A 25,431-nucleotide genomic window follows, 5' to 3' on the forward strand; every position below is an offset into this window, starting at 1 on the left:
CACCTGCTTTACAGTGTTTGAAGGGGGACCTATTACCTTTACTGACATGGAAAGTAATTATAGAACCGTGCTTCTATGTTAATTTGTTATGCCTGCCTCTGTCTCTTTAAACCCCCAATGCCTTGGTAGATAGACTCTTACACTGAGCCTGATTCTACTGGAGGTGTTATCCTGTTAAAAGGGAGTTTTCCTCTCCACTTTCGCTGCATGCATGCTTGGTGTGAGCGATTGCTGTAGAGCAGGCATGCCCAAAGTTGGTACTCGAGGGCTGCTGTTTTGCAGGGTTTAGAGGTTTTCTTCTTCAGCATAGCTGATTTTCAGTGATGGGCGATTAACAGGCTTTCACTGAACTGCAATCATCAGAATCAGCTGTGTTAAAGCAGGGAAACCTAAACCTGCAGGACAGGGACCCTCGAGGACCGAGTTTAGGCATGCCTGCTGTAGAGTCAATGAGTCGATGCAATCAGCTGGTTTTCCTTAGAAATGTTTAAACCAATCTAATTGTATGATCTAGTTGAATTGTCTCTGAAAAGTGCCTTAAGATGACATGTGTTGTGAATTGGCTCTATATAAATAAACTGAATTGAATTAAATCAGTAATGTATGCAGTGATATTGCTATGCATACAGAGTTCAATATATCTAAAATTCCTTATAACAATTAGTCACTATTGGTGGCAGAGAGGGTCAAAATTAATATTTTTATGCTTTTGATTATTCCTAATATAAATTTATATTGGCCAAATGAGGTTGATCATAGATTTTTAAAAAGTCAGTATGATTAATGGCCACTGGTCCGGTCGTTGCATCTCTAAATAAAGGGAAAGTCATCCTTAGTTTAGAATTCAGCCTAAATAAAACAATCAAATATTCAACTAACTGTTGTAACTAAACAAAAAAAAGCAAACGATGCTGAATATTTCTAAATACCACTTCAGGAGCACAGAGCCCAGGGCTGCTGAGTGGTAATAATCTGTTTCACTCTGGGAAACACAAGGGAAACACTGACCCTTCCTCCCCCCTTCAGCAGCTTAAAGGGTCATAATCCATCACGAGGCTAGTAGGCAGTTAGTGCCCATTGGCACAGCAAACACTTCCAAACTGTCACTCAGCAAAAGGCACGAGGCTTAAAACCTTCCATCTGTGTGTGACAGGCAGAGAGCTTCACAGGCTAGGCGAAAAATCCCTCTCAATACAGCTTAGCTGAAATACTTCAGTGGTAGCACAAACATAACACATCAATTTATTGTTAAACCTGTCACTGAACAAATCTTTTTTTAACCTTAAATGAGAATAATCCTGTACAGTTTAAGTAATAAATTATCATGTTTACAGAAAACATGTCTCCATTTTTTGTGAGAAACAGTTCTATCGACCACATTTCACTTTTTTAGGTTAATAAATATACAGTCAGACGACTAGGTATATAACCCAACATTGCAAATTTACCATAAATCAAACCTAAAAGTTAAAGTCAATCTCTAGTATTCTTAACAGGTCTGGACTAAGAAGCATTAAAAGACTGAAGGCATTCTTTACAATGAAAACATCTACGCTTAGTCTAAAATATCCCAAAATCTGTGGAAGACTTATAATCTAATAAAGCCTTTGGTTTTCTGCTGGAAAAATGAATTTAATCCAAATGAGAAGAACAATTTCAGAGGAGAGAAAATAGAGAAACCATCTAGGAATGATGTGAATAGCTGAGGATATCGTGAAAGAATTGAATCCAACTAAAGAGGAAAAGTTTCTAACACTGAATAAGATTTTGCTGCTAAAAACTTGACTTTCCAAACTTAAATGCAGTTTGCTTTATCAGCGTTTACATTTTCTTCCCTTAATACAATAGCATCTTTGAATTTGATAGAACATATGCTAAGTCACAGTGTAATTTTTTACATTGCATCACCATGGTATGCTAACAGCAGGGTGTAACGGTCTATCACAGCCGTTAAAAAAAACAAAACACATTTTCTTACCTGAAGTCTCATCTTCTGCCACTTTTCCCCCTCTGCTGTGCTTAGTGTTGGCTTGTTCCTCATCTTCCCCCCACCAGGACGGTTGGCCATACAAAGGTGTGGGCTTTGATATTGGAGAATCAGTGGAAGCTAGCAGACAAACACACAAAAATCTAAACAAATTAAAAAATACCAGACAACATAAACTCAAGCAAAGGGACTTATGATGGGAGAACAAGATAATATAGTGGCACAGTTTTGAATTATCGGGAAACTTAGAAGAAGAAAACTATTATTTAGAAAGGTCACAAGGATCTGTTGACATACAATCAAAAAAATCATAGAGGCACTAAACAGTTGTATCAGCTCTATCATGCAAAACATCACATGTAATTTATCTCATGAGATAATAAAAATAAGAAACTGCAAAAAAAAAAAAAATCAGATATAAAAGCAAAATACATATAAAAAATAAAAAAAAGAATCTTATTTCTGGGGTTTAAACTCTTCCTGCTACTGCAATACAAAGAAGTTTTCCTTTCCTGGTATTGAGTCAGATTCGCCATGTAACCACTCACATTCCAGTAAGCCCATCATGGATCCACCAGATAATCTAGGAGTTGCTTTTTTTGGGTGGGTACTGCAGATGGACACACAGCTTTCTGGTGATTAAATATGCCTCCTCAAACACAGGCATCAGAAACACACCGCTGTTGCCTTGGACACATCCAACAATACATAAACACGGTGACGAGACGAGTACAGGGGCAGGTTACCAACTCCACTCCACTTACTCAAGCCTCTTGTTTTAGCTTGAGAAACATGTTCAAGCAAAGCTAAGCGCCCACTCCCGAGTTATGTTATCACTGTTAACAAAAAGGGGATCAGAAGGAGCACTTTTTAAACATGACCAACTGGAGACAAAGCAAAGAGTTTTCATGGAAAAATGTAAACATTTCCATCTCTTTTAAGACAGTTTGGCAAAGTTCCTAATATTTTTCAGCATGAACCCAAAGTTTCATTATGATTTATTGGGGAGCAGCCATGCTTCAATGAGGTACCCACAAAAACAAAAAAAGATGATGAACAGATATACAAAAAAAGGAATAGATGTACAGATGTACTTATATTATATTGCATAAGAGCATGCTTAAAAGAACTCATGCTCTCTTTAACGGCCTCTAAACCATTATGGGGTAGAGCAGGCCTGACTGAACCACAAACTGTGTACAGCTGGAGCATCCTGCCCTGCAGCGGCTGGAGGTTTGGAACCCCTCCACATCCTGCAAGGAGAAAGGGGTACGAGCACGCTGAAGAGGAAACACAATAGCTCTTTCAGTGGTCAAGAAAGCCAGACTAACACAGCCAATTCAAAGTAGAAAAAAAATGTTTGGATGTAGGGGAAATTCATCTGTAGGGAATGTGTTTGCATAAAGTCAACAGGGATATTTAAAGCAGGCTTCGTACCAAATAGACTTTATTTCTACATATCCTCCCACAAAAACTGCTTATGAGCAACAGGACGTGTTCATTTGCTGCAGAAACTTTAGCTTAAGTCTCTCAGGCAAGCTGTGGGATGGTGTCCTTATCTTGTTGTGGCAGTACACAGAAAGACAGGCGAAGGTTAGTTTGATTATCTATCTGTGGAGAGCTGGCTAAAAGCAGCAAAGTACACTGCTGCTTTGACTGTAACCACACAGAGACCGACAAACACCACAGTGGTGAAAACATTCAGAGATTGCAATGACTGGCTTCTACGATCACTGTTAGCGACAGTCAGTACAATTATACCCAGTGCTGCAATTCCAAAGAAGCACATGAGGTTATAGAGGAGAAAGTCCTATTTTAAGCAGTGGAAGTTTCTCCCACCAAATTCAGAGGGCGTGTTATAGAGCAGAAGCAGCGGGTTGGAAAATAAACCACAACTGCAACAGCTAGGTTAGTGTGAATGGGTGTTATTCACAAAGTGCATCCACTGAGCACACTGCAAAAAATATAAATCTCAATAAGTTATTTTTTCTTAAAATAAGTGTGTTTTTCCTTGATTTGAGGAGGTAAGTAAGACACTTTGCCAATGGAACAAGACAATTTCCTTTTAAAATAAGAAAAAACTATTTTATCGTCTTATTTCAAGTAAATATTATCTAACTATCTTATTTTAAGAGTGAAAATACTCATTCCATTGGCAAATCATCTTATTTACCTGCTCAAATTAAGGCTAAATATACTTAATTTAAGCCATTTTTTACTTATTTCTGGATTGTTTTTGCAGTGCAGACAGTTGTCTCACTGTTCCCACTATACAACAGGATTAGATGAGTGAATCCAAGAGAGAAACGTGAGAGAGTTTAGATAAAAGCAGAAACCTTTAGGCTCTCCACAACACGAATAAACCATAATCTCTGTGGCCCCCCACTTATGTTAGCAGTCAGGCATGTCTGACAGAGATAAGGCAGCTTGTCCTTAACTACTAACTCACTCTTCCTGCCAGTCCTGGATGTCAAGATCGATTCCTTTGCTCACAGGATTGCAGCTTCAGCCTCTACATTCCCATGCCGGTCTAATCTCACACCAGGGAAGCTCTTAATAAAAAAAAAAAAAAAAAAGACGTGCAATCCTCTATCAGAGGATCTATAACCAAAGCTGATCAGCTCATGGAGGCTCACTAAGACTTCCTCTTTCCTGGTATTTGAACAGGATATTCAAATCCATATAAGCTGGAACTGTTGTACTTAAGCGATAACACAGTTGTAATCTTGATGCAAACTGCTTTCCTGCGAACATGCATCTGATGTGCCATTTACCTGTGAGCGACTGGGCCTTACGCTCAGTCCTTTCCTGCAGTTTAAAATTGGAAATGGTATCTTTGCTCTTCTCCAATCTCTGAAGCTGCTGTTTTTCCTTGGACTTGGCTTCCAGGGATTTTATGCTTAGCTGCAGCTGGCTGGTGTACTTCTCATGCTGGGAAGAGACAGCAGGCAGGATATGAGAAACCTCTGGCTAATAATCAGCACAGATGTGAACCATTCTCATACATATAAGGGAGGATATCCAACAGGATCTTGTTCAGGCTAAGCTCAGCGGTTTTACCAAAGCACTTTAAATCAGAAAAGGGACAGGATGTCAGTATTCCTTACTTTAAGAGCTTCCTCTGGGACTCTGTGTTGACTCCTCTCCAAAATATAAACATGGACATGTACAGAACAAGTTAAAGAAATCAAATTTACATCAGTGCAACAGTTTTGTAATATAGATAAGCATTGCAGAAACAACTAATATACAAAGTTCAAATCTGCTCTAACTTTAGAGCGCTCTCACAGGATGTCAGCTAATGTGGTTTCCCATCTTTTGAGTTTGTTGTTACACCAGACATTTTTGCAAGAGTCCTTATAAAACCAGATAACTTTACGAATAAAGCAGAATATATTTTTCCTTCCATTTCCGAATCAGGCACCAGGAACTTTATGATCTAGATGTGGGGAAAGGGACTTGCAGAACTTAAAACAAAGGGGATATTTAAACACCTTTGAAAGTAGGATGGCCATTTGTGGCAGACAGAGTGGTTTGAGTAGTTCAGAATTTGCTCTTTACAATTTAAAATGGTCCTAAAACAGAAAATATCCCATAAACTCCGACAAACAGCCAACAGCCAGTGTTTAACAGGAAACTAGCTGGAACCTCTGCTGAAAAGTTAAGCAAATAAAACATAACATTAAAATCTTGATGCTTACAGATTTTTGCTCTAGTCAATGTCATCCATTATATTGATCGGTTGACACAGTCATGGCTGAAGTAAAATATTTAACTAGAGCAATTCATTCTAGTTTATTCAGTGAGAGACATATAAAAAAACATGGGAGATCATAAGTTGTTCTGAAGGACACCAGACACACCTAAACGCATCTTCTCTTGCAATTATCTTAACTAAAGTCAGCCACTCTTTACTTTTTTTTCCTAAGGGTCAAAGGGCCTTTAAACATTTTGCCTAGATATAAAACCTGGAGAATTATTGCTTAAGTAGACAGAAAAACCTCCACACATATCTGCTCATACCAGTTTGTGCAGCAAATCCTAAACTCAACCTGCAGTAACGAAAGAGGAAAAAGAACGTTGTCTAATAATTACACGACACACCCGTTAGGATTAATGCAACAACAGCAGAGTCAGAGTCATCTATGAATGAAAAAGGATATCATAACCGAAGCGGATGACGTCGGACAGCTTCAGGGTGATGTACGTCTGGTCCGGGATCCTCAGGTCATTCACAAATGTCTGCAAAACAAAACAGAGCTTTTACAACGCCACCACAACCATAGATTAGATTTAAGTTACGGTAAAGGAAAACTATACTTGTTTCAAAACCTTTACAAATATCTTGCTAAAGAGTGATGTTTGTGTGTATTCATTCCCCTAATTCAAACACCCACAAAATAAAATGAAAAGCAATGTAGCAGAAAACTAACAAGATTTCACCCTTAACACACCATACTTATGATGAAACATGGTGGTGGTAGCATCATGATGAGTGAAAGAAACGGCCATCCATTAGAGGCTGCTAAAGATTTGGAACTAAAGTGAAGGTTTACCTTCCAGCAGGACAGCTGCTATAAACATACAGCAAGAGATACGATCACATGATTTAGGTCAAAGCATATTCATGTGGCCTAGTCAAAGTCCAGAACTAATCTTAATAATAATCTTCTGCAAGAGAAATGCTCAATCAAATTCAGCTGAAGAAAAATGATAGCCCTGCATATAAAAAGCTGATAAAGACATACTGTTAACGGGTTGTAGTGATAATTGGGTCTACAAAGCCATATTTCTAAATAGGTTTTCAAATAACGGGAAAAACTATTTGCAGCCCAGTTTGTCAGGGTCTTGGAAGGACAGAAGGCCATGTTTTCCTGCAGGAGATTGGAAATGCAATACCTTATAAAATCTTTTTTGACAGTTTATTCTGTCACTGCGGTGCCGTTACTAAGAATGGAAGCTTTACTGCAACAGACACAGACTGCATTACTCTGCATGAGACCCGCATGTTCTCCTGAAGACCCAGCCCTAACTTGGGTAGTACAAGTCTGTGCAACTTTTCTTCTGCATTTTACCTGATTTTCTTCAAGATGCAGCTATAAGGGAGATAACAGATAGAAATCTGGTACGAATTGAGATGGAGATGAAGCAACTTGTATATCCAAATCAGACAGTTGTTAACACGGTAAATTGCACACACACATAAAAAAAAAAAAAAAAAATCAGAGGTGTGAAAAAGTAGGTTTAAATATTAAGCAGATATTTTTAGTATCAATCTAAAAATAAAGTGATCAGAATATTCTGAAAACTAAATCATTCCCCTATGTTCAGGACTAGTGAACCAGTTGTGCTCCTGTGTTAGGGTGTTTATGTTGCTCTACAAAGTACTGACACAGAGGTAGATATTTTTATTTGTGAGAAATGCGGAATAATTTCCATTTTACTCATCTGTCATGCAAATCTTTATTCTGGTCTATCACATGAAATCCAGATAAAAGACATGGAATTGTGTGGTTGTGAAAAAGAACTAAAAATATGCATATATTTCACTCACATAGATTTAATGCTCATGTGCCAGCTTACGGATAAACAGGCTAATTCTTTGTTCCATGCGGTCTAGTCCTGAATGTTTGATTTCTCACTAAAACTAATCCTCCAGCAGATGGGATTATGTTATGTAACAGCAGTTTCAACACTGGTGAGGTGGAAATAAACACAAAATTTATTGTTTACTTTGTTGGGTTTCCTTCTATGTCTAGGAAGATCTGGTAACAAGGGTTACAGTGTTTTTTTTTCCCCATGGGCACCTCTGGAGAAACAAGTGAAAGATAGCAAACAAAGACAACCTCTCCTGTGTGCAAATTAAGGTACCAGTTGGTGGATTCCAGGTCTCCATGTTCTGCTCCGATTTGTTTTGGCTTCAGTTACTAGGATCCCAAAAACCACTCACTGACAACAATGACCAGTTTATACTCCCCAACTCTGGAGCTCAGTTAGTGCAGTGAGGTGGTAACCCAGCAGTAACAGGAGAAGGCCCAAGAGTTACAAACAATGGAGCCCTGGCTCCAGAGGAAGAAAGTTTGCTGGTTTTCTGCCCTCTGACAACAGTGTGACGCCAAGTAACTCACCCCGTTCAAGCTGCCCAGGTCTTTCACCATGTGCTCATCTCTGTTTGAGTCGTAGTTGATCACAGCATGCTGTTTGTCCACGCTGCGTGACTGAAAGACAAGTAAGACACTTTAAATGAAAGCACTAATGGAAAAATGCATCTCTGTAAAAAAAGTTTAGAACTTGGATTTTAAAAGTTGTCAACCCAGTAAATGGCTAAATAAAAAAAATAAAAAATAAAAATAAAAAAAATTGGAAATGCTTCTACATGCTTACACAGATAACATGATCATACCATTAAACAATAAATCAATACTAAATGCAGCATCAATAAATCATCGACAGAATAAACATTTATATTATTATATATATTGTATTGTATCACTCTTAAAAATAAATGAAAGTGATCTAAGTCTTAATGTTCAGCAGTCAGTTTAGGCAACCTTGATTCAGATGCAAGCTTTTCATCTATGGAAAAAGATATTGATATATAACACATTTCTGCATGCAAAATCTAATGCAAGATGGAAAACTAATACTGCAAACCACCCTGGACCCACATCACCACAAAGAACATGGTAGAGGCAACGTCATGCCGCGGGGATGTTATTCTTCAGCGTATTGGAAGTTGATGGGAAGGGGGATGGAGGTAAAGAGTGGCAATCCTGCAAGCAAAACCTTTTCAAACATCCACAAAATTTTTGCTGAAGTTCAGTCATCTTTCAACAGGATCATAAATCACAGAGCAACAATAAAATAGTTTATATTGGAGGATATTTTGAGTGTTACAATGTCTAAGGTCTAAATCCAATAGAAAATTAGTAATAAAACTAAAGTAAAAAAAATTGTTTTCATGAATATTCTGACGGAGCTTTTATGAAAAACAAGACTAGTTAAAGCCTTCTGCTTAAATCAGAAATGCACAAAGCTGCTGAGATGGACCTTTAAAAAAATATTTGACTACAGAACGAGGTCGTTTTTCAATTAAACCCATCTTTCCCTATAAAATTATGCACTAATCTGTGTTGGTCTGCAATGAGAAAAAGTAAATATATTCAAGTCTAAAATTATTTCTAATTAATTTATAATCATCAGAGACGACAACTGAACTGTTGAAAACTCTAATCAAGTCACAAATCGAGACTTTGCTTCACACCGTAACAATCATATTTGCACTACATGGCCAACATTCAAATCCCTGTAAATAGAATTCAACTTTGTGTTTCTACTGCATTTTGCACCAAATGTAATTATTTATTTTTGCTTTTTGCACCATGTCTCTCCTACACAATTTACTTTTTGATCACTGCTGCACTTTATAAATGGAACTGTTAATTTCACTGCTAAGATGCTCATTAACTGTTGAAAAAGCTTTATGTATCGAAATTTCGATACAATAAGGTTTGTCTAAGCCAATTTTTTTATTTAAAAGTTTGTAGACAAGATGCTAAAATTTCCCAATTAGTCAAACCTAAAGTTGGTCCTCATTTTTTCACCATACCTGCCACTAACCAGGGTAAAGACCTACCTTCTCTAATTTGAAACACACTGAGCACATTATCAGAGTGACTGACTATCTTTCTTGCTTATTCCCATCCTGGGCCCCTCTGTCACAGAAAAGCAAACCCTTTGAATGTCTGCCAAATTAATTTGCTAAATTAACGCTGTCCTAAAATGGATCAGTGTTGTTGTAAACAAGAACTCTCTGGGAGGAACTGCTGTTTGATGTTTGTGTCTGAAAGCTTTTAGACGGATTGTAAATACTGCCCTGGTCACAATGGTGGGCTTATCAGCTGCTGTACATCCTTGATTGGTTTACCAGTGCAGGATAATAACAATAATACAGTCTGAACTCAATGGCTGAAAGCCTCACTTTGCCCCTGATATCAGAATCAGAAGGCCTGAACTCTGACACTGAAAAATAACAAACACATCACTGGATTGGAGACAAAGAGGTGTTGAAGAAAGGAATTCCTGTCCACTCAGTGATCAAGCAGCCAGGCCGGTAATTATGCTGTTTGAAACGACCTCATTTAAAGGGCATTTCTGCTTTTCACGCTGAACAGGAATCGCATGTTTTAGAAAAGCCACACAAAAAAAAACAAAAAACAAAAGAAACAGGAGAAATTTTAAACTTTTTGAAGTGAAATGAGGAATGAGCTGTTTTTTTCCAGTAATAATGCCTAAACATGGATCAGAGACATGTTTTAATCCAAAACTTTAGTGGTTAGCAGAAATTTTGGCTCAACACACCACATAATTTTAAAACCAACTGCGTCTGAGACTACATTCCTTTGTTCCCGCTTTAATAAAAATTGAAAGGAAAATCATGCAAAGACCACAAAGAAAGAAAGAAAAAGCTTCACAAGGGAATGACATGGCTACATTTCAAATGGGGAGTTTAGCACAGCTAACCACCGCCGCTAACCTACTCTAACCAGAAGCAGCTTTGTCTGAGTCCTATATTAATAAAAAAGATTTTTTGTTTAGGTGTATTTTCCAGAATTAGGGCTGAACCTCAGCTTGATGCATGATACAGAACTTGATTTCCCAGCAGCGTCTTGGCTCACCTGCAACATGAGCTCACATTCTTCTCGGCCGACAAAAATCATTTCTCGGGGTAGGCGGTGGCGCGTGCCCGAGCTGCTGACCAGGAACCATGATGGGACGCTCATGTCGGGGCTACGGGTCAGGATCTTCTTGACATCCTGGAAACAAAAATACAAACGCTTTCAAATCTAATACATTTCATTCTAGATTTAATCTTTGACATTGATTTTTCCCCAATAAATTTGTAAAGACATTCAACATTTCTATATGTTAGAGAGTAGTAGAGAAAGTAGAGAAAAAAACATTTAGAACATATTTTTTGTTATAAAGGGAAAACATTACAGCTCCAAAAGTATTATTGTACCCTTTCATGGTTTAAAGTCAATTTAATGAGATGCCAAAGAAGGGATTGGAATGACTTTTCTTTGGTTTTATGAAGGATATACAGTAGCTCTGCCTATTTCTCACATGCTGCTGAGCACTGCTGCTCAGCCTGCTTAAAGATTTTCCCTTTTTTTACATTTCTTCCAAGAAACAAATGCAGGGATTTGGACAATATTCCAGTCAATCATCATTTTCTGCAAGGTAAATGACTTTTGACAAAATCAACTCACCAAATGCAGGCTAGATACACAATAACCAAACTCTTTATAAACTATTATCAGTTTTATAAAATAAGAGAATCTCTTTTGGTGTCTCACCAAATAACTGGAAGCATCCTATTTTTTCTTTTCTTTTCTTTTTACAAACTGTTAATCCATTAATCCAAAATATCTTAAACTTTAATAAAATCTTTAACAGAAATATTTGAAATTAAGCCATTTTTTTAAAGATTTAGGTCCAACATTTTTTTTTATCACCAGTTTAGTTTTAAATTGAAAACACCATCTGTTCAAAATGTTAGTTGTTGATTTTGACATCCTACTACTAAAAATTATTAAACATACAAACAATAAGTGTAAGAATCTATAGTGTTTTAATTTATGGTGAAAAGGTAGAAAGTTTTTACTGTATAACACTACAAAGTTGGGTGTTTTGGCTGATGGTGCTACCATCAGCCAAAAAAACGAGACGATGTAATGTTATTTTTTTATTCTTTTTGGGATAAACACACTGTTTTTTTCTTTAATAATTCTTAATTCTTTAATACTTGAATAATTACAAAATAAATCTACTTTTAGGATTAGCTTTACACTGCTACACCATGCATTTAATAAAGCACTGGAATGTCAATGTTATCTAACAAGAAGAGTTACCATATAGTCACCTAACCTCAGCAGATTTGCATAATAAAGGAGAATCAATACAGATTTAGGGCTCTTAGCTTCACTTCCATGGGTGGTTCTAGACAGAAGCCAACGGGGGCCAGTGCCCCTGTAGCTCATGTCCTGGCCCCGGTTATGAAGACATAATACTAAAAGAAATTCTAATGATGATATGCGCTGGAACAGACATGGTTACTGATAGGTCCTTTGGATCTATTTAATTTTTTTTCTTTGCAAATTCTGTTTTACTAATTATTTAAAAACAATAAGGTGATAGCTTCAGTTATATTGAGATATGATCCAAGTTTTCATCTACTAAATGGTTTTTTTAAAAACAATTTGCTCTAATTTTTACAACTGAATTTATCCATTTTTCTTGAGTTCTAATAAGGCTCGGGCACATGACGTCACACGTTGCGCGGCAGCCATATTGAAAGCTGGTCAGCCCATTGTTTACACTTTGACTTCGCGCCTGTAAGGACTAGCTTTCTTCTGCTAGTAGTTTGCTTAATTTTTTGCCGTTTCATTTTACCTCTGCTGTCGTTATGGTCACCCGTTGCTGTGTCGTAGGGTGTAGTAGCGCAAGCTGTGACTGGACGGGGAAAAAAATCCCAAATGGATTGTCTTTTTACCGTTTTCCAACCTGGAGGCGTCTCTATGGAAAACAAATGTCCTCCATAACAAAGAGTCGCCGGCTAGCATGGGCCGCTGCTGTAAGACGGCCAAATATAACTTTCAACTCAATCCCTGTGTCCATGAGAGTGTGTTCCCGGCATTTTCATTCTGGTAAGTTACAGAACATACTGTTTTTATTCATGTATCATTTCAAGTTAACCGTTGTTGGCTGATCTGTAGCATGTAGCATGAGCTGAAGTAGGGTTGTGTTCCAGAGGGTTAGCCAGGTCCACTGAAACACAAAACAGTTGTCCTACTCTGTTTATTTTGTCATTAATAGTTTATAATAGGGTTAATAGTTTTGGTTGTTTCACCAGGAAAGCCAGTAGATGCAATGTACACCTCCCATCCGGATTGGGCACCATCACGGTAGCTTACCTTTGCTCTGATGACTGTGTTCTCATTCGGTTTGATTACTTCCATGTCATGAACTTTTCCATCTGTCAGCTGTTTGTAAGCCTCTAGCGACTTGTAGCAGCGAAACTCTTCATGTGTGTAGGCACTGACGCCACACACTAGATACGAAAATATGTCCTCCCTCGCAAACGGCGGTAGAAATTCTTCCCCAACGCACCACTCCTTGCTTTCTACTTCGTAGGGATCAAGTCCGTTTATGAAGCCCATCTTTTGCAGATAACGGTCCCTGGCTTCCCTCTGCAGTGTGTCTCGGTATATTCCGCATCCTTTCTTCGCTTTTAACATCGCTGTTTACTCGTCTTTGTGCTCTTTCTCGGTGCTGTTTTAGGTCTTTGTTTACCGTAGCAACTAGCTGCCAATATGGCGGCGTACCCAGAATGCAACGTGCTGTGCCCGAGCCTTATTCAGATTTTACAGAAAACAGTAATATATATATATATATATATATATATAATAGAAATTTCACTTCATGCAGCCATCTTAATGTATTTGAATCCCTTGCCTTGTGTTTTTATTTCATGCTTTTCTGTGCCCCCATGAACACAGGATGGCCCCCTCCTGGCCCCCTGGTAGATTTGGTCTAGAACCGCCACTGTTCACTTCATAATCCGTCAGATAGTTCTGGTCAATAAGCAGAAAATTAAACATAACTTTGAAAACTGACAACATCTTCTTTAAGTTAACATAATTTAAGGGGGAATTAATCAACAGAGATATAGATTCGTATACACCTAGGAACTATATAATCGAATGTTAACGAGCGTCAGTGTGCTAAAAACGTTAAACTTTTGGTGGAGCTTCAGCAACATTAAAAAAATTTATATTACAGAAATAAATAAACGTAAGGGTTACTTCGGAGCCTTCTGTGAAAAAGAAAAGCAACACAGTAGCTTGACATGTTTCTGGCTAGTGTTAGTTTAGCTAACGCCTGACAGCCTGTTCAGACAGGAAGCAGCTTTTCCAATCATTTCTTCCCAACAGGAACACTTACCTTAAACGCCTTTTCTGTTTTATGCCTGAGTGACGCCAGTGTTTTAACGTCCAAATGTCAATGAAATTCGACGACCGACATGAAGCCAACAGGTGACTCTGCCCAGGTAAATGGCTACACCCTCTTCCTCCTTTGGGAGTGACACCGTCCGGACGGAGCTCTCCTCCGAAAGCCTCCAGGCTTCAGTCCCAAAACGGTGACGACAAAAGTCCCATCAAACGGGGTTAATCTGAGAGTGGAGAGAAGGACAGAGGTCTCACTCTGACTTAATTCTGAGCGCACCAACGTAGGTAGCCACGCCCCCTGTGGGAAGACTAGTTAAATGCCAGATTTTTTTCACTGGAAAAACAGTTTTTTTTTTATAACAATATTTTAACCACTTGACAGGAATAATAACAAATGAAAAAACGGCCACATGTCATCAGAGTGATACATCTAAAATTGAATATGAAAAAGTGTCTTACAATTTCTTTTTTTGTGTGGTTTCCCCATGTATTTGGACCTAAAAATAATAAAAAAAAAAAAAACACATTACAGTTTTAATTTAAAAAAAATATATTTTTAAATTTTATTTTATGGCATCTCCACTGTTATGGAGGACTAATCCTCCTATAATTAAAAATAAATACAGAAATAAATAAATGGTCCAAAAATAAACAAGCATACAATTAATTGCCCCCAATAAACAAATAAATGTAGATAGAAATTAAAATTTACAGTGAGACATAAATGTATGCATCTCTTTTAATTAGCTTCTTTCTTTTTTTGGCCTTTGTAAAAATTACCTTATTTATTCATTGCACGTTATAATCTTCAACTTTATTTATTTATTACTTATTTCTTTAAGTATTTATTTATGTGCATGTTATACTATTTTTGTCTGTAGAGGACAACAGGACGATTTGCATGGGGAAATAGAACAAGCTTAAGAAATAAAAAATTGTCTTGAAAGTAATATTTACCTAATATAAATATTATCTTGATAAGATAACATTCTCTAACATTCTTCTGTTGTTTGTTGCTTGCAAGAGCAAAAATACATTTATTTAGTTCAAGCATCTGGAAGCATCTTTTTTTTTTTTTTTTTTTGGTTATGCAGAGGAACATCTTGCATTTGGAGCACCTCATGCATGCCTTGCCATTGCAGCCCTTATTCCTTCATCTTTCCGCATGTTTTATGTCCATCATCTCTGGCACATGTCTGGCTCCTAGTCTGCGTACAGATGGCTCTGTTTGTGGAATCCTTGTTTTGGTTGGTGGCTGAAACTCTTCTTCACTGTCTTTACTGCTGTCATCAAATGCTGGACTATCCATCAGCTCTGCAGCCAGGTGCAGTTTGTAGTCCAGGTACTGCTCTGTGTTTTTAGCTGGTTCATTCAGCGCTGTACTGTCAGACTTCTACTGGATTCAAGCATTTGAGATGCTTTGATCATTAGAATACAATAATTAATGAGTTCTGAAGTCACAGTTACGAGATTCAGACATGATTCTAAGACATAAAGTCATAATGATAAGATTAAAAACTAAAATTTCAACTGTTAAAGTCATAGCATTGAAATTCAAAATAATATTTCAGAGTTATTTCAATTCTGTTTATTTCTATAGCGCCAATTCACAACACATGTCATCTCAAGGCACTTTACAGTTCAACCAGATCATACATTAACATTGATTAAAAGTTTTATATCTAAGGAAAACCAGTTCATTGCATCGACTCATTGACTCTTCAGCAATCCCTCACACTAAGCATGCTTGTAGCGATAGTGGAGAGGAAAAACTCTTTTTTAACAGGAAGAAACCTCCAGCAGAACCAGGCTCAGTGTGAGCGGCCATCTGCCGAGGCCGACTGGGGTTCAAGGAGACAGAAGCAGAGACACAAAAAGCAACTATAAAAGGCGGCCCCGTCCAGGAAACACACAGCCAGGCAGACGAGCTTTGAGCCAGCTCCCATGTCAGAGAATAAAGAAGTTAAAATAGGTGGGTTTAAACTCATAGTTATAAAACATCAAAGCTTTATTTCAGGGATTTCACCCTTTAATAATTTAATGTAGTTATTAAATTGGAATTCAAATGTATAATTTGACTTTTTAAGGTCATCATTTGAAAATTCTAAGTAATAGTCAAATGATTCAAAGTTATATTGATGAACTACAACAAAAAGTGGCATAAGTGGGTTTATATATAGATATTCACCAGTTTTAGTGAATTTAGGGAAATCTTAAGGGACCATTTATAATGCTTTACTTTGGCGTCATCTGTTTTGAAAAAATTTGTCTAATTAAAAAGAGTAAACCTGTCCATATCACAATTATTCGCATTAACTGTGTGCAATGAAATATATAGAAAATACAACAAAATGTTGAAATTCCATTCAATCAGGGCGTTTCCACTATAGACAATCTATGCATCCATCAAAGACACATAGCTTTGTGTAATCTAAATTATTTTTAAAGCATGTGAAATATTTCCTATTTTTTAGAAACGTTCCAATATTTTGTGACACTTTTACTTTGTCAAATAATTATACTTTTAATCTGGCAGTTGAATAATTTTAAAGATATAAAAATATATATTTGACTATACTTAACACATCACTTCTTAAAATTATTATTTTTTTCTATCTTAAAGTAAAAATAGAACATAATCTGTTATTCCTAGATCTCTTTTCTGGAGAAGCTGGGTAGCCGCTAGATGGCGCTATTTACCCAATAAATAATTATGTGGGAAATTGAGGCACCACCACTAACCAGCATATACTTTGTTTTATTTGATCCATTAATTATCAATTACTGTAAACTTTATTTAGTATTGTTCTGTAAAGCTTAATACTAGCACCAGTTCTGCTTATATGCAAAAAAAACTGTTATTCCGAACTGCACACATTTATTTTGTAATGCTTTAACTTAAAAATCCCTGACCAAGAAAATTAAAACAACTCTTTCACAAAAAAGAGTCTTATAACACATTAAGAGGCACCTTTCCTTTGAAGTGCATATTTTCAGTTTAAGCCCCGTTAGCTTTGCTATTAAGAGCACTACTTAGGATCAAGAAGCAGCAGCCAGTCTGCTGACATGTCCATGAAAGACACTGAACCAGCTCCTGCTCTACAGCTGATGGTGCAGCTTCACTGCTGCAACATCAAGAATTTAATTGTGAAACTGTCATTTACAAAAAGAAGAATTTAACACAACAATACTGACTTGGATGTAATTAGTACAATGCTATATGTTGGCATAGTCATTGCTGTAATGCAACTTTTTAGCTGCTAATATTAAACATATAATAATTAAAAAATTTTAACTTTATTGATCTCACACTGCAGAAATTAACTCTCTGCATTTAACCCATCCCCTTGGGGAGCAGTGGGCTGCCACTGTGCAGCGCCCGGGGAGCAGTGTGGGGTTAAGTGTTATGCTCTGGAACCCAGAGTGGAGGCTGTGGGGATCAAACAGGGTACTTGCAACCTTCTCAGAGCAAAAACATGGTGTTCTAACCATTAGGCCAACTCTCCTCACAATAATACATAAAACATTAAAGAATCCAGAAGTGCATCACAGGAAAATAACAAGAAAAGTACATGTAAGATTGTTAAAACTCTTTTGAAAATGGGGTTAAGTAAACATAGCTGATATAAAAAATACACACACAATTAGAAATATAAGCAACTCTTGTCACATTAGAGTTAAGATGTCTAAAGACAAGACTGCTGACTAAAAAGAAACTTTGATTTTTAAAAGATTCACTACAAATTTTGAAACTGACTGAGGAAGAAATCCTACCAACTAGAATGCTGGATCATAATTAATGGTATAGCAAACTCATTTATATGTGACCAATGCAAACTGACTGGATAATTGAAGTGGAGAATTGAAGTGAAGAGGAAGGATAGTGGTATATAAAATTCTTTTAAGCCATCCGTTTTTTTGTTTTGTTTTACAATAACAAAAAAGGGGGGGTAAAGTTTCTTAGAAAGGTCCAATCTTATAATACAGTCTGTGCGTGCTTTTTCTGTCACTTGGCATGAGCTTAAGCAGACAGGGACAGTGCTGCAACTTGGAAGAGGACGCTGTATGTGTTTCTACAACTTGGACAATGATCTCTTAACAAGAGATTTTATTTAGATATAAGAATTTTTCAAAATTTTTTGGCTATAATAAATTATTTCTTACACTGCTTCTCCAGTCTTTGATAATCACCCGATAATAGAGATTGAATATCTCCAGCTGAGGGCCTCTGATGGACCTGTAGGTTCTTGACACTGAAATTATGAATATGAACTATGTTAGACTCATTCTACTTTAGTGCAGGGTTCTCACCGGTTGTTTGTTTTTTCCTGCTCCATACACAGCTCCCATGTCTCCCTCCCTTTTCTACTCTTTTTAAAGTAAGCCTATTTCTTTTTCTTTTGCTCTATCATTTAATTCTAGTGAATATCTCCTTGCATAATGTCAGATTGAGCAATGTAAGGACACACTGATCCACCTGCATCAAGGAGGGGAGGGTGTGCAACAATGATGGTCCTTTTTATGGAGCATTTCAGGGCAATAATTGAATGACCTTGACCGGATCGGCTGATTCGGTTTTACAGGAAATCATTCCGAACCTTAACATGGAAACTGCACCCCTGCAATGGCGGTGCTAGGGAAAAAAATTCCGGTGGGGCCAAGGTGAAGCCACTGTTTTTCCATGGGGGCACAGATAGAAGAATGAAAAAAAGGACAATAACATTTTAACAACCCCTGTGTTCAAAGCTGGTGCTACCTGTCTGCTAGTTAGCCTTACTAGACACATGCATCACCTCATAACATTACTTTAGACAGGCATGTTAAAGGTATAGGTTCTAAGACCATCTCCACGCTGCTTGATGATCCTGTGACTACAATAGCACATGTTATTTAGAACTGGAACTGCAGGAAACCTCCCTGGATGTGGCTGCAAGGAAATTGTGCACAAATGAGAAGGATAATATGAATAGTAACAAAAGAACCCAGAAAAACCTATGAAGAGAATGGAGGTGAGCTTCAAGCTCTAAGACCAAATCGGCTGTCATTATTTTAGCCCATGCTGTGGACTTAATAGGAAACGACAAAGAGGACTCCATTGTAAAAAAGGAAAATATAATAACGCCAGATTGGAATTTTACAAACTACATGCTGACAAACTATTAAGTCTCTAAGAGAATGTCCGACGGACAGATGGGATAAAAATGTTACTTTTTCTTAAGCAAGATCAGCTCTATGTTCAGAGATAGAAAAGTTAAGCCCAGCCAGAAAAGAATCTGTCCCTACTGTGAAACATGGAGGAAGCTCTATTATGCTCTGGGGCTGACTTGCTTCATCTGGCACAGGCTGTCTTAAATCCACAGAGTACAGTGAAATCTAAAGACTATCAATGGATTCTAAAGAGAAATGTGCTACCCCGGGACTTTTCTCAGATTTAAGCCATTTCTGTGACCATTGTGTTTTCCAATAATTTTTTCCAAATATACACTATATTGCCAAAAGTATTTGCTCACCTGCCTTGACTCACATATGAGCTTAAGTGACATCCCGTTCCTAATCCATAGGGTTCAATATGACGTCGGTCCACCCTTTGCAGCTAGAACAGCTTCAACTCTTCTGGGAAGGCTGTCCACAAGGTTTAGGAGTGTGTTTATGGGAATTTTTGACCATTCTTCCAGAAGCGCATTTGTGAGGTCGCACACTGATGTTGGACGAGAAGGCCTGGCTCTCAGTCTCCGCTCTAATTCATCCCAAAGGTGTTCTATCGGGTTGAGGTCAGGACTCTGTGCAGGCCAGTCAAGTTCATCCACACCAGACTCTGTCATCCATGTCTTTATGGACCTTGCTTTGTGCACTGGTGCACAGTCATGTTGGAAGAGGAAGGGGCCAGCTCCAAACTGTTCCCACAAAGTTGGGAGCATGGAATTGTCCAAAATGTCTTGGTATGCTGAAGCATTCAGAGTTCCTTTCACTGGAACTAAGGGGCCAAGCCCAGCTCCTGAAAAACAACCCCACACCATAATCCCCCCTCCACCAAACTTTACACTTGGCACAATGCAGTCAGACAAGTACCGTTCTCCTGGCAACCGCCAAACCCAGACCCGTCCATCAGATTGCCAGATGGAGAAGCGCGATTCGTCACTCCAGAGAACGCGTCTCCACTGCTCTAGAGTCCAGTGGCGGCGTGCTTTACACCACCGCATCCGACGCTTTGCATTGCACTTGGTGATGTATGGCTTGGATGCAGCTGCTCGACCATGGAAACCCATTCCATGAAGCTCTCTGCGCACTGTTCTTGAGCTAATCTGAAGGCCACATGAAGTTTGGAGGTCTGTAGTGATTGACTCTGCAGAAAGTTGGCGACCTCTTCGCACTATGCGCGTCAGCATCCGCTGACCCCGCTCCGTCAGTTTACGTGGCCTACCACTTCGTGGCTGAGTTGCTGTCGTTCCCAAACACTTCCATTTTCTTATAATACAGCTGACAGTTGACTGTGGAATATTTAGGAGCGAGGAAATTTCACGACTGGATTTGTTGCACAGGTGGCATCCTATCACAGTTCCACGCTGGAATTCACTGAGCTCCTGAGAGCGACCCATTCTTTCACAAATGTTTGTAAAAACAGTCTGCATGCCTAGGTGCTTGAATTTATACACCTGTGGCCATGGAAGTGATTGGAACACCTGATTCCAATAATTTGGATGGGTGAGCAAATACTTTTGGCAATATAGTGTATATGTATAAGTTCAAGACGAGCCCTGGTTGTATACTGTATAGGCGATATCACACTCTGGTCTGTGTCAGAGCGACATCTCAGCTTTGTTGAGTTTAGGATCAGTCCAGCTGAAATAGCCAGAAAAGCTGTAATGGATGTCAGGTGAGTGCCAAACCCATGAGCCTCAGATTGTAATGCCGCTTTGCATTGCATCTGGCCAAAACAGCAGACTGTGAGCTCTGGCTGTCAACAACTGCTCCTGAGATTTTACCATCTGCCCAAAGCCCCCAACAGGGGAATGGAGCATCTCTCCTCGTCTCAGACCAGCTGCAAAGCTCTGGACGTGGACAAAAGCTGCCTCACAGACACAGTGTGCTGGAAGACTTGTCTCATATTTGGTCACATTTCATTTTCACAGGAAGGTTTGTTCTTTTTTTTTTTTTTTTTTTTTTTTCTTTTTTTTTTTACATTAGTGGTGAAGTTCAGCCTCCCAGCCTTAAAATGCATTTCAGTAAATTGAAATAGTTCATTATTTTATTGAGTGCTTTAACTGAAACTCATCTTTTCACCTCAAAAGTGATATTTTTCAGGCTTTTACCTATGTTAATGATGACCTGGGGAATTTTGAATATTTTTCAAGATCTTTTAAAAAGTAAATAATTGGTCAGAACAACTGTTCTAGGAATTACTGCATATATGCTGTTTGGCATGGAGGTGTTCATTAAACACCGGTTGGTTTAATAGTGTCCGTCATCTTGTCATTGATAATTCCCAACCATTTTTTTAAGTGGGATTAGATTTGAACTAAAGTCTAGTTTTTCTCCTCTGTGATTAATACTTCTACCTTTGCCTAATTAATTCAACAGTTGTATATACCCCCATGCACTTTTATTCCTTTGGCACCTTCTTTTTGTTAACTATTTGAGCTGATGAAATGAGTGAATTTCTTCACTGTGCGATCAATAAAGTCAGTTAATCAATCAACCTTCAGCATAACCTCCTTTATTTTAATAGGAGTTTCCCATAATTCTGTTAGCAAAAATATTGCATGTCTGTATTAAAAGACTAACATTTTTTTTAAATTGTGCAATTTTAACCCTTTATAGTGCAAGTTACTGTTTTTGATCACTGGAAAAAAAGGTTAACAGGTAAAAAAGGTAAAAAGCTAATTGAAAAGTTAAAATGTAAAGTTAAAAAGTTAATATGCCTAGTTAACAATTATATTTAAGTTTCTAAACAAAAAATGTACAGGTGCTGGTCATAAAATTAGAATATCATGAAAAAGTAGATTGATTTCAGTAATTCCATTTAAAAAGTGAAACTTGTATATTATATTCATACATTACATACAAACTCATATATTTCAGATGTTTATTTTGTTTAATTTTGATGATTACAAATGACAACAAATGAAAATCTCAAATTCATCATATCAGAAAATTAGAATATTACTGAAGACCAATAAAAACAAAGGATTTATAGAAATGTTGGCCAACTGAAAAGTATGAACATGAAAAGCATGAGCATGTACAGCACTCAGTATTTAGTTGGGCCTCCTTTGGCCTGTATTACTGCAGCAATGCGGCGTGGCATGGAGTCGATCAGTCTGTGGCACTGCTCAGGTGTTATGATAGCCCAGGTTGCTCTAATAGTGGCTTTTAGCTCTTCTGAATTGTTGGGTCTGGTGTATTGCATCTTCTTCTTCACAATACCCCATAGATTTTCTATGGGGTTAAGGTCAGGAGAGTTTGCTGGCCAATTAAGAACAGGGATACCATGGTCCTTCAACCAGGTACTGGTAGCTTTGGCACTGTGTGCAGGTGCCAAGTCCTGTTGGAAAATGAAATCTGCATCTCCAAAAAGTTGGTCAGCTGCAGGAAGCATGAAGTGCTCTAAAACTTCCTGGTATGTGGCTGCGTTGACCCTGGACCTCAGAAAACACAATGGACCAACACCAGCAGATAACATGGCACCCCAAACCATCACTGACTGTGGAAACTTTACACTGGACTTCAAGCAACGTGGATGAAGTGCCTCTCTTCTTTTCCTCCAGACTCTGGGACCTTGATTTCCAAAGGAAATGCAAAATTTACTTTCATCAGAGAACATGACTTTGGACCACTCACCAGCAGTCCAGTCCTGTTTCTTTTTAGACGCTTCTGACGCTGTCTGTGGTTCAAGAGTGGCTTGACACAAGGAATGCGACAGCAGAAACCCATGTCTTTCATACGTCTGTGTGTGGTGGTTCTTGAAGCACTCACTCCAGCTGCAGTCCACTCTTTGTGAAACTCCCCCACATTTTTGAAGGGGTTTTGTTTCACAATCCTCTCCAGGGTGCGGTTATCTCTCTTGCTTGTACACTTTTTTCGACCACATCTTTTCCTTCCCTTCGCCTCTCTATTAATGTGCTTGGACACTGAGCTCTGTGAACAGCCAGCCTCTTTAGCGATGACCTTTTGTGTCTTGCCCTCCTTGTGCAAGGTGTCGATGGTCGTCTTTTGGACAACTGTCAAGTCAGCAGTCTTCCCCATGATTGTGTAGCCTATAGAACTAGACTGAAAGACCATTTAAAGGCTTTTGCAGGTGGTTTGAGTTAATTAGCTGATTAGAGTGTGGCACCAGGGGCCATCAATTTTGAACCTTTTCACAATATTCTAATCTTCTGATATGATGAATTTGAGATTTTCATTTGTTGTCATTTGTAATCATCAAAATTAAACAAAATAAACATCTGAAATATATGAGTTTGTATGTAATGTATGAATATAATATACAAGTTTCACTTTTTAAATGGAATTACTGAAATCAATCTACTTTTTCATGATATTCTAATTTTATGACCAGCACCTGTATTGACCCTTTACAGGGCATTCAGTAAAATATACAGGTGCTGGTCATAAAATTAGAATATCATGAAAAAGTAGATTGATTTCAGTAATTCCATTTAAAAAGTGAAACTTGTATATTATATTCATACATTACATACAAACTCATATATTTCAGATGTTTATTTTGTTTAATTTTGATGATTACAAATGACAACAAATGAAAATCTCAAATTCATCATATCAGAAAATTAGAATATTACTGAAGACCAATAAAAACAAAGGATTTATAGAAATGTTGGCCAACTGAAAAGTAGGAACATGAAAAGTATGAGCATGTACAGTACTCAGTATTTAGTTGGGCCTCCTTTGGCCTGTATTACTGCAGCAATGCGGCGTGGCATGGAGTCGATCAGTCTGTGGCACTGCTCAGGTGTTATGATAGCCCAGGTTGCTCTAATAGTGGCTTTTAGCTCTTCTGAATTGTTGGGTCTGGTGTATTGCATCTTCTTCTTCACAATACCCCATAGATTTTCTATGGGGTTAAGGTCAGGAGAGTTTGCTGGCCAATTAAGAACAGGGATACCATGGTCCTTCAACCAGGTACTGGTAGCTTTGGCACTGTGTGCAGGTGCCAAGTCCTGTTGGAAAATGAAATCTGCATCTCCAAAAAGTTGGTCAGCTGCAGGAAGCATGAAGTGCTCTAAAACTTCCTGGTATGTGGCTGCGTTGACCCTGGACCTCAGAAAACACAATGGACCAACACCAGCAGATGACATGGCACCCCAAACCATCACTGACTGTGGAAACTTTACACTGGACTTCAAGCAACGTGGATGAAGTGCCTCTCTTCTTTTCCTCCAGACTCTGGGACCTTGATTTCCAAAGGAAATGCAAAATTTACTTTCATCAGAGAACATGACTTTGGACCACTCACCAGCAGTCCAGTCCTGTTTCTCTTTAGCCCAGGCAAGACGCTTCTGACGCTGTCTGTGGTTCAAGAGTGGCTTGACACAAGGAATGCGACAGCAGAAACCCATGTCTTTCATACGTCTGTGTGTGGTGGTTCTTGAAGCACTCACTCCAGCTGCAGTCCACTCTTTGTGAATCTCCCCCACATTTTTGAATGGGTTTTGTTTCACAATCCTCTCCAGGGTGCGGTTATCTCTCTTGCTTGTACACTTTTTTCGACCACATCTTTTCCTTCCCTTCGCCTCTCTATTAATGTGCTTGGACACTGAGCTCTGAACAGCCAGCCTCTTTAGCGATGACCTTTTGTGTCTTGCCCTCCTTGTGCAAGGTGTCGATGGTCGTCTTTTGGACAACTGTCAAGTCAGCAGTCTTCCCCATGATTGTGTAGCCTATAGAACTAGACTGAAAGACCATTTAAAGGCTTTTGCAGGTGGTTTGAGTTAATTAGCTGATTAGAGTGTGGCACCAGGGGCCATCAATTTTGAACCTTTTCACAATATTCTAATTTTCTGATATGATGAATTTGAGATTTTCATTTGTTGTCATTTGTAATCATCAAAATTAAACAAAATAAACATCTGAAATATATGAGTTTGTATGTAATGTATGAATATAATATACAAGTTTCACTTTTTAAATGGAATTACTGAAATCAATCTACTCTTTCATGATATTCTAATTTTATGACCAGCACCTGTAGAGTGTGGGGGTTTTGAGACAGAAAAAATAATAATTTGAGCAAAAAAATAAAAAAAATGCAAATGGAAAATGTTTTAGAAGTTTTTGTTTTTCAAATGTGTATAAGGTTTTCAGAACAAAACTTCCAAGACCTTAAAGCATACGCTCCAATAGCCCAACACTTCTTTATTATGGGTTTGCATGTTGGATTTCGGTTCATAATCATAAGAAAAAAATGAGCCCATC

General features: G+C 38.1%; 1 protein-coding gene across 3 annotated transcripts in view; it reads right to left on the reverse strand.

Moving 5' to 3' along the window:
- cep170b (centrosomal protein 170B) overlaps nt 1-14,250 on the reverse strand; it is a 28,308-nt gene extending 14,058 nt beyond the window's left edge. For all 3 annotated transcript variants that reach the window (XM_038294477.1, XM_038294476.1, XM_038294475.1), the window contains exons 1-7: nt 13,994-14,250; nt 10,666-10,803; nt 8,116-8,205; nt 6,151-6,229; nt 5,095-5,153; nt 4,762-4,918; nt 1,979-2,107 (exon numbers count right to left, since the gene is read on the reverse strand). In XM_038294477.1, the coding sequence (XP_038150405.1) occupies nt 1,979-2,107; nt 4,762-4,918; nt 5,095-5,153; nt 6,151-6,229; nt 8,116-8,205; nt 10,666-10,770 (619 nt within the window). In that variant the 5' untranslated portion in view covers nt 10,771-10,803; nt 13,994-14,250. The remainder of the gene's footprint in view (nt 1-1,978; nt 2,108-4,761; nt 4,919-5,094; nt 5,154-6,150; nt 6,230-8,115; nt 8,206-10,665; nt 10,804-13,993) is intronic.
- Between the last annotated feature and the right edge of the window lie 11,181 nt (nt 14,251-25,431).

Source organism: Cyprinodon tularosa, unplaced genomic scaffold, assembly GCF_016077235.1.
Source record: "Cyprinodon tularosa strain WSP-4 unplaced genomic scaffold, ASM1607723v1 ctg340, whole genome shotgun sequence".
In the NCBI taxonomy this organism is placed as follows: Eukaryota; Metazoa; Chordata; class Actinopteri; order Cyprinodontiformes; family Cyprinodontidae; genus Cyprinodon; species Cyprinodon tularosa.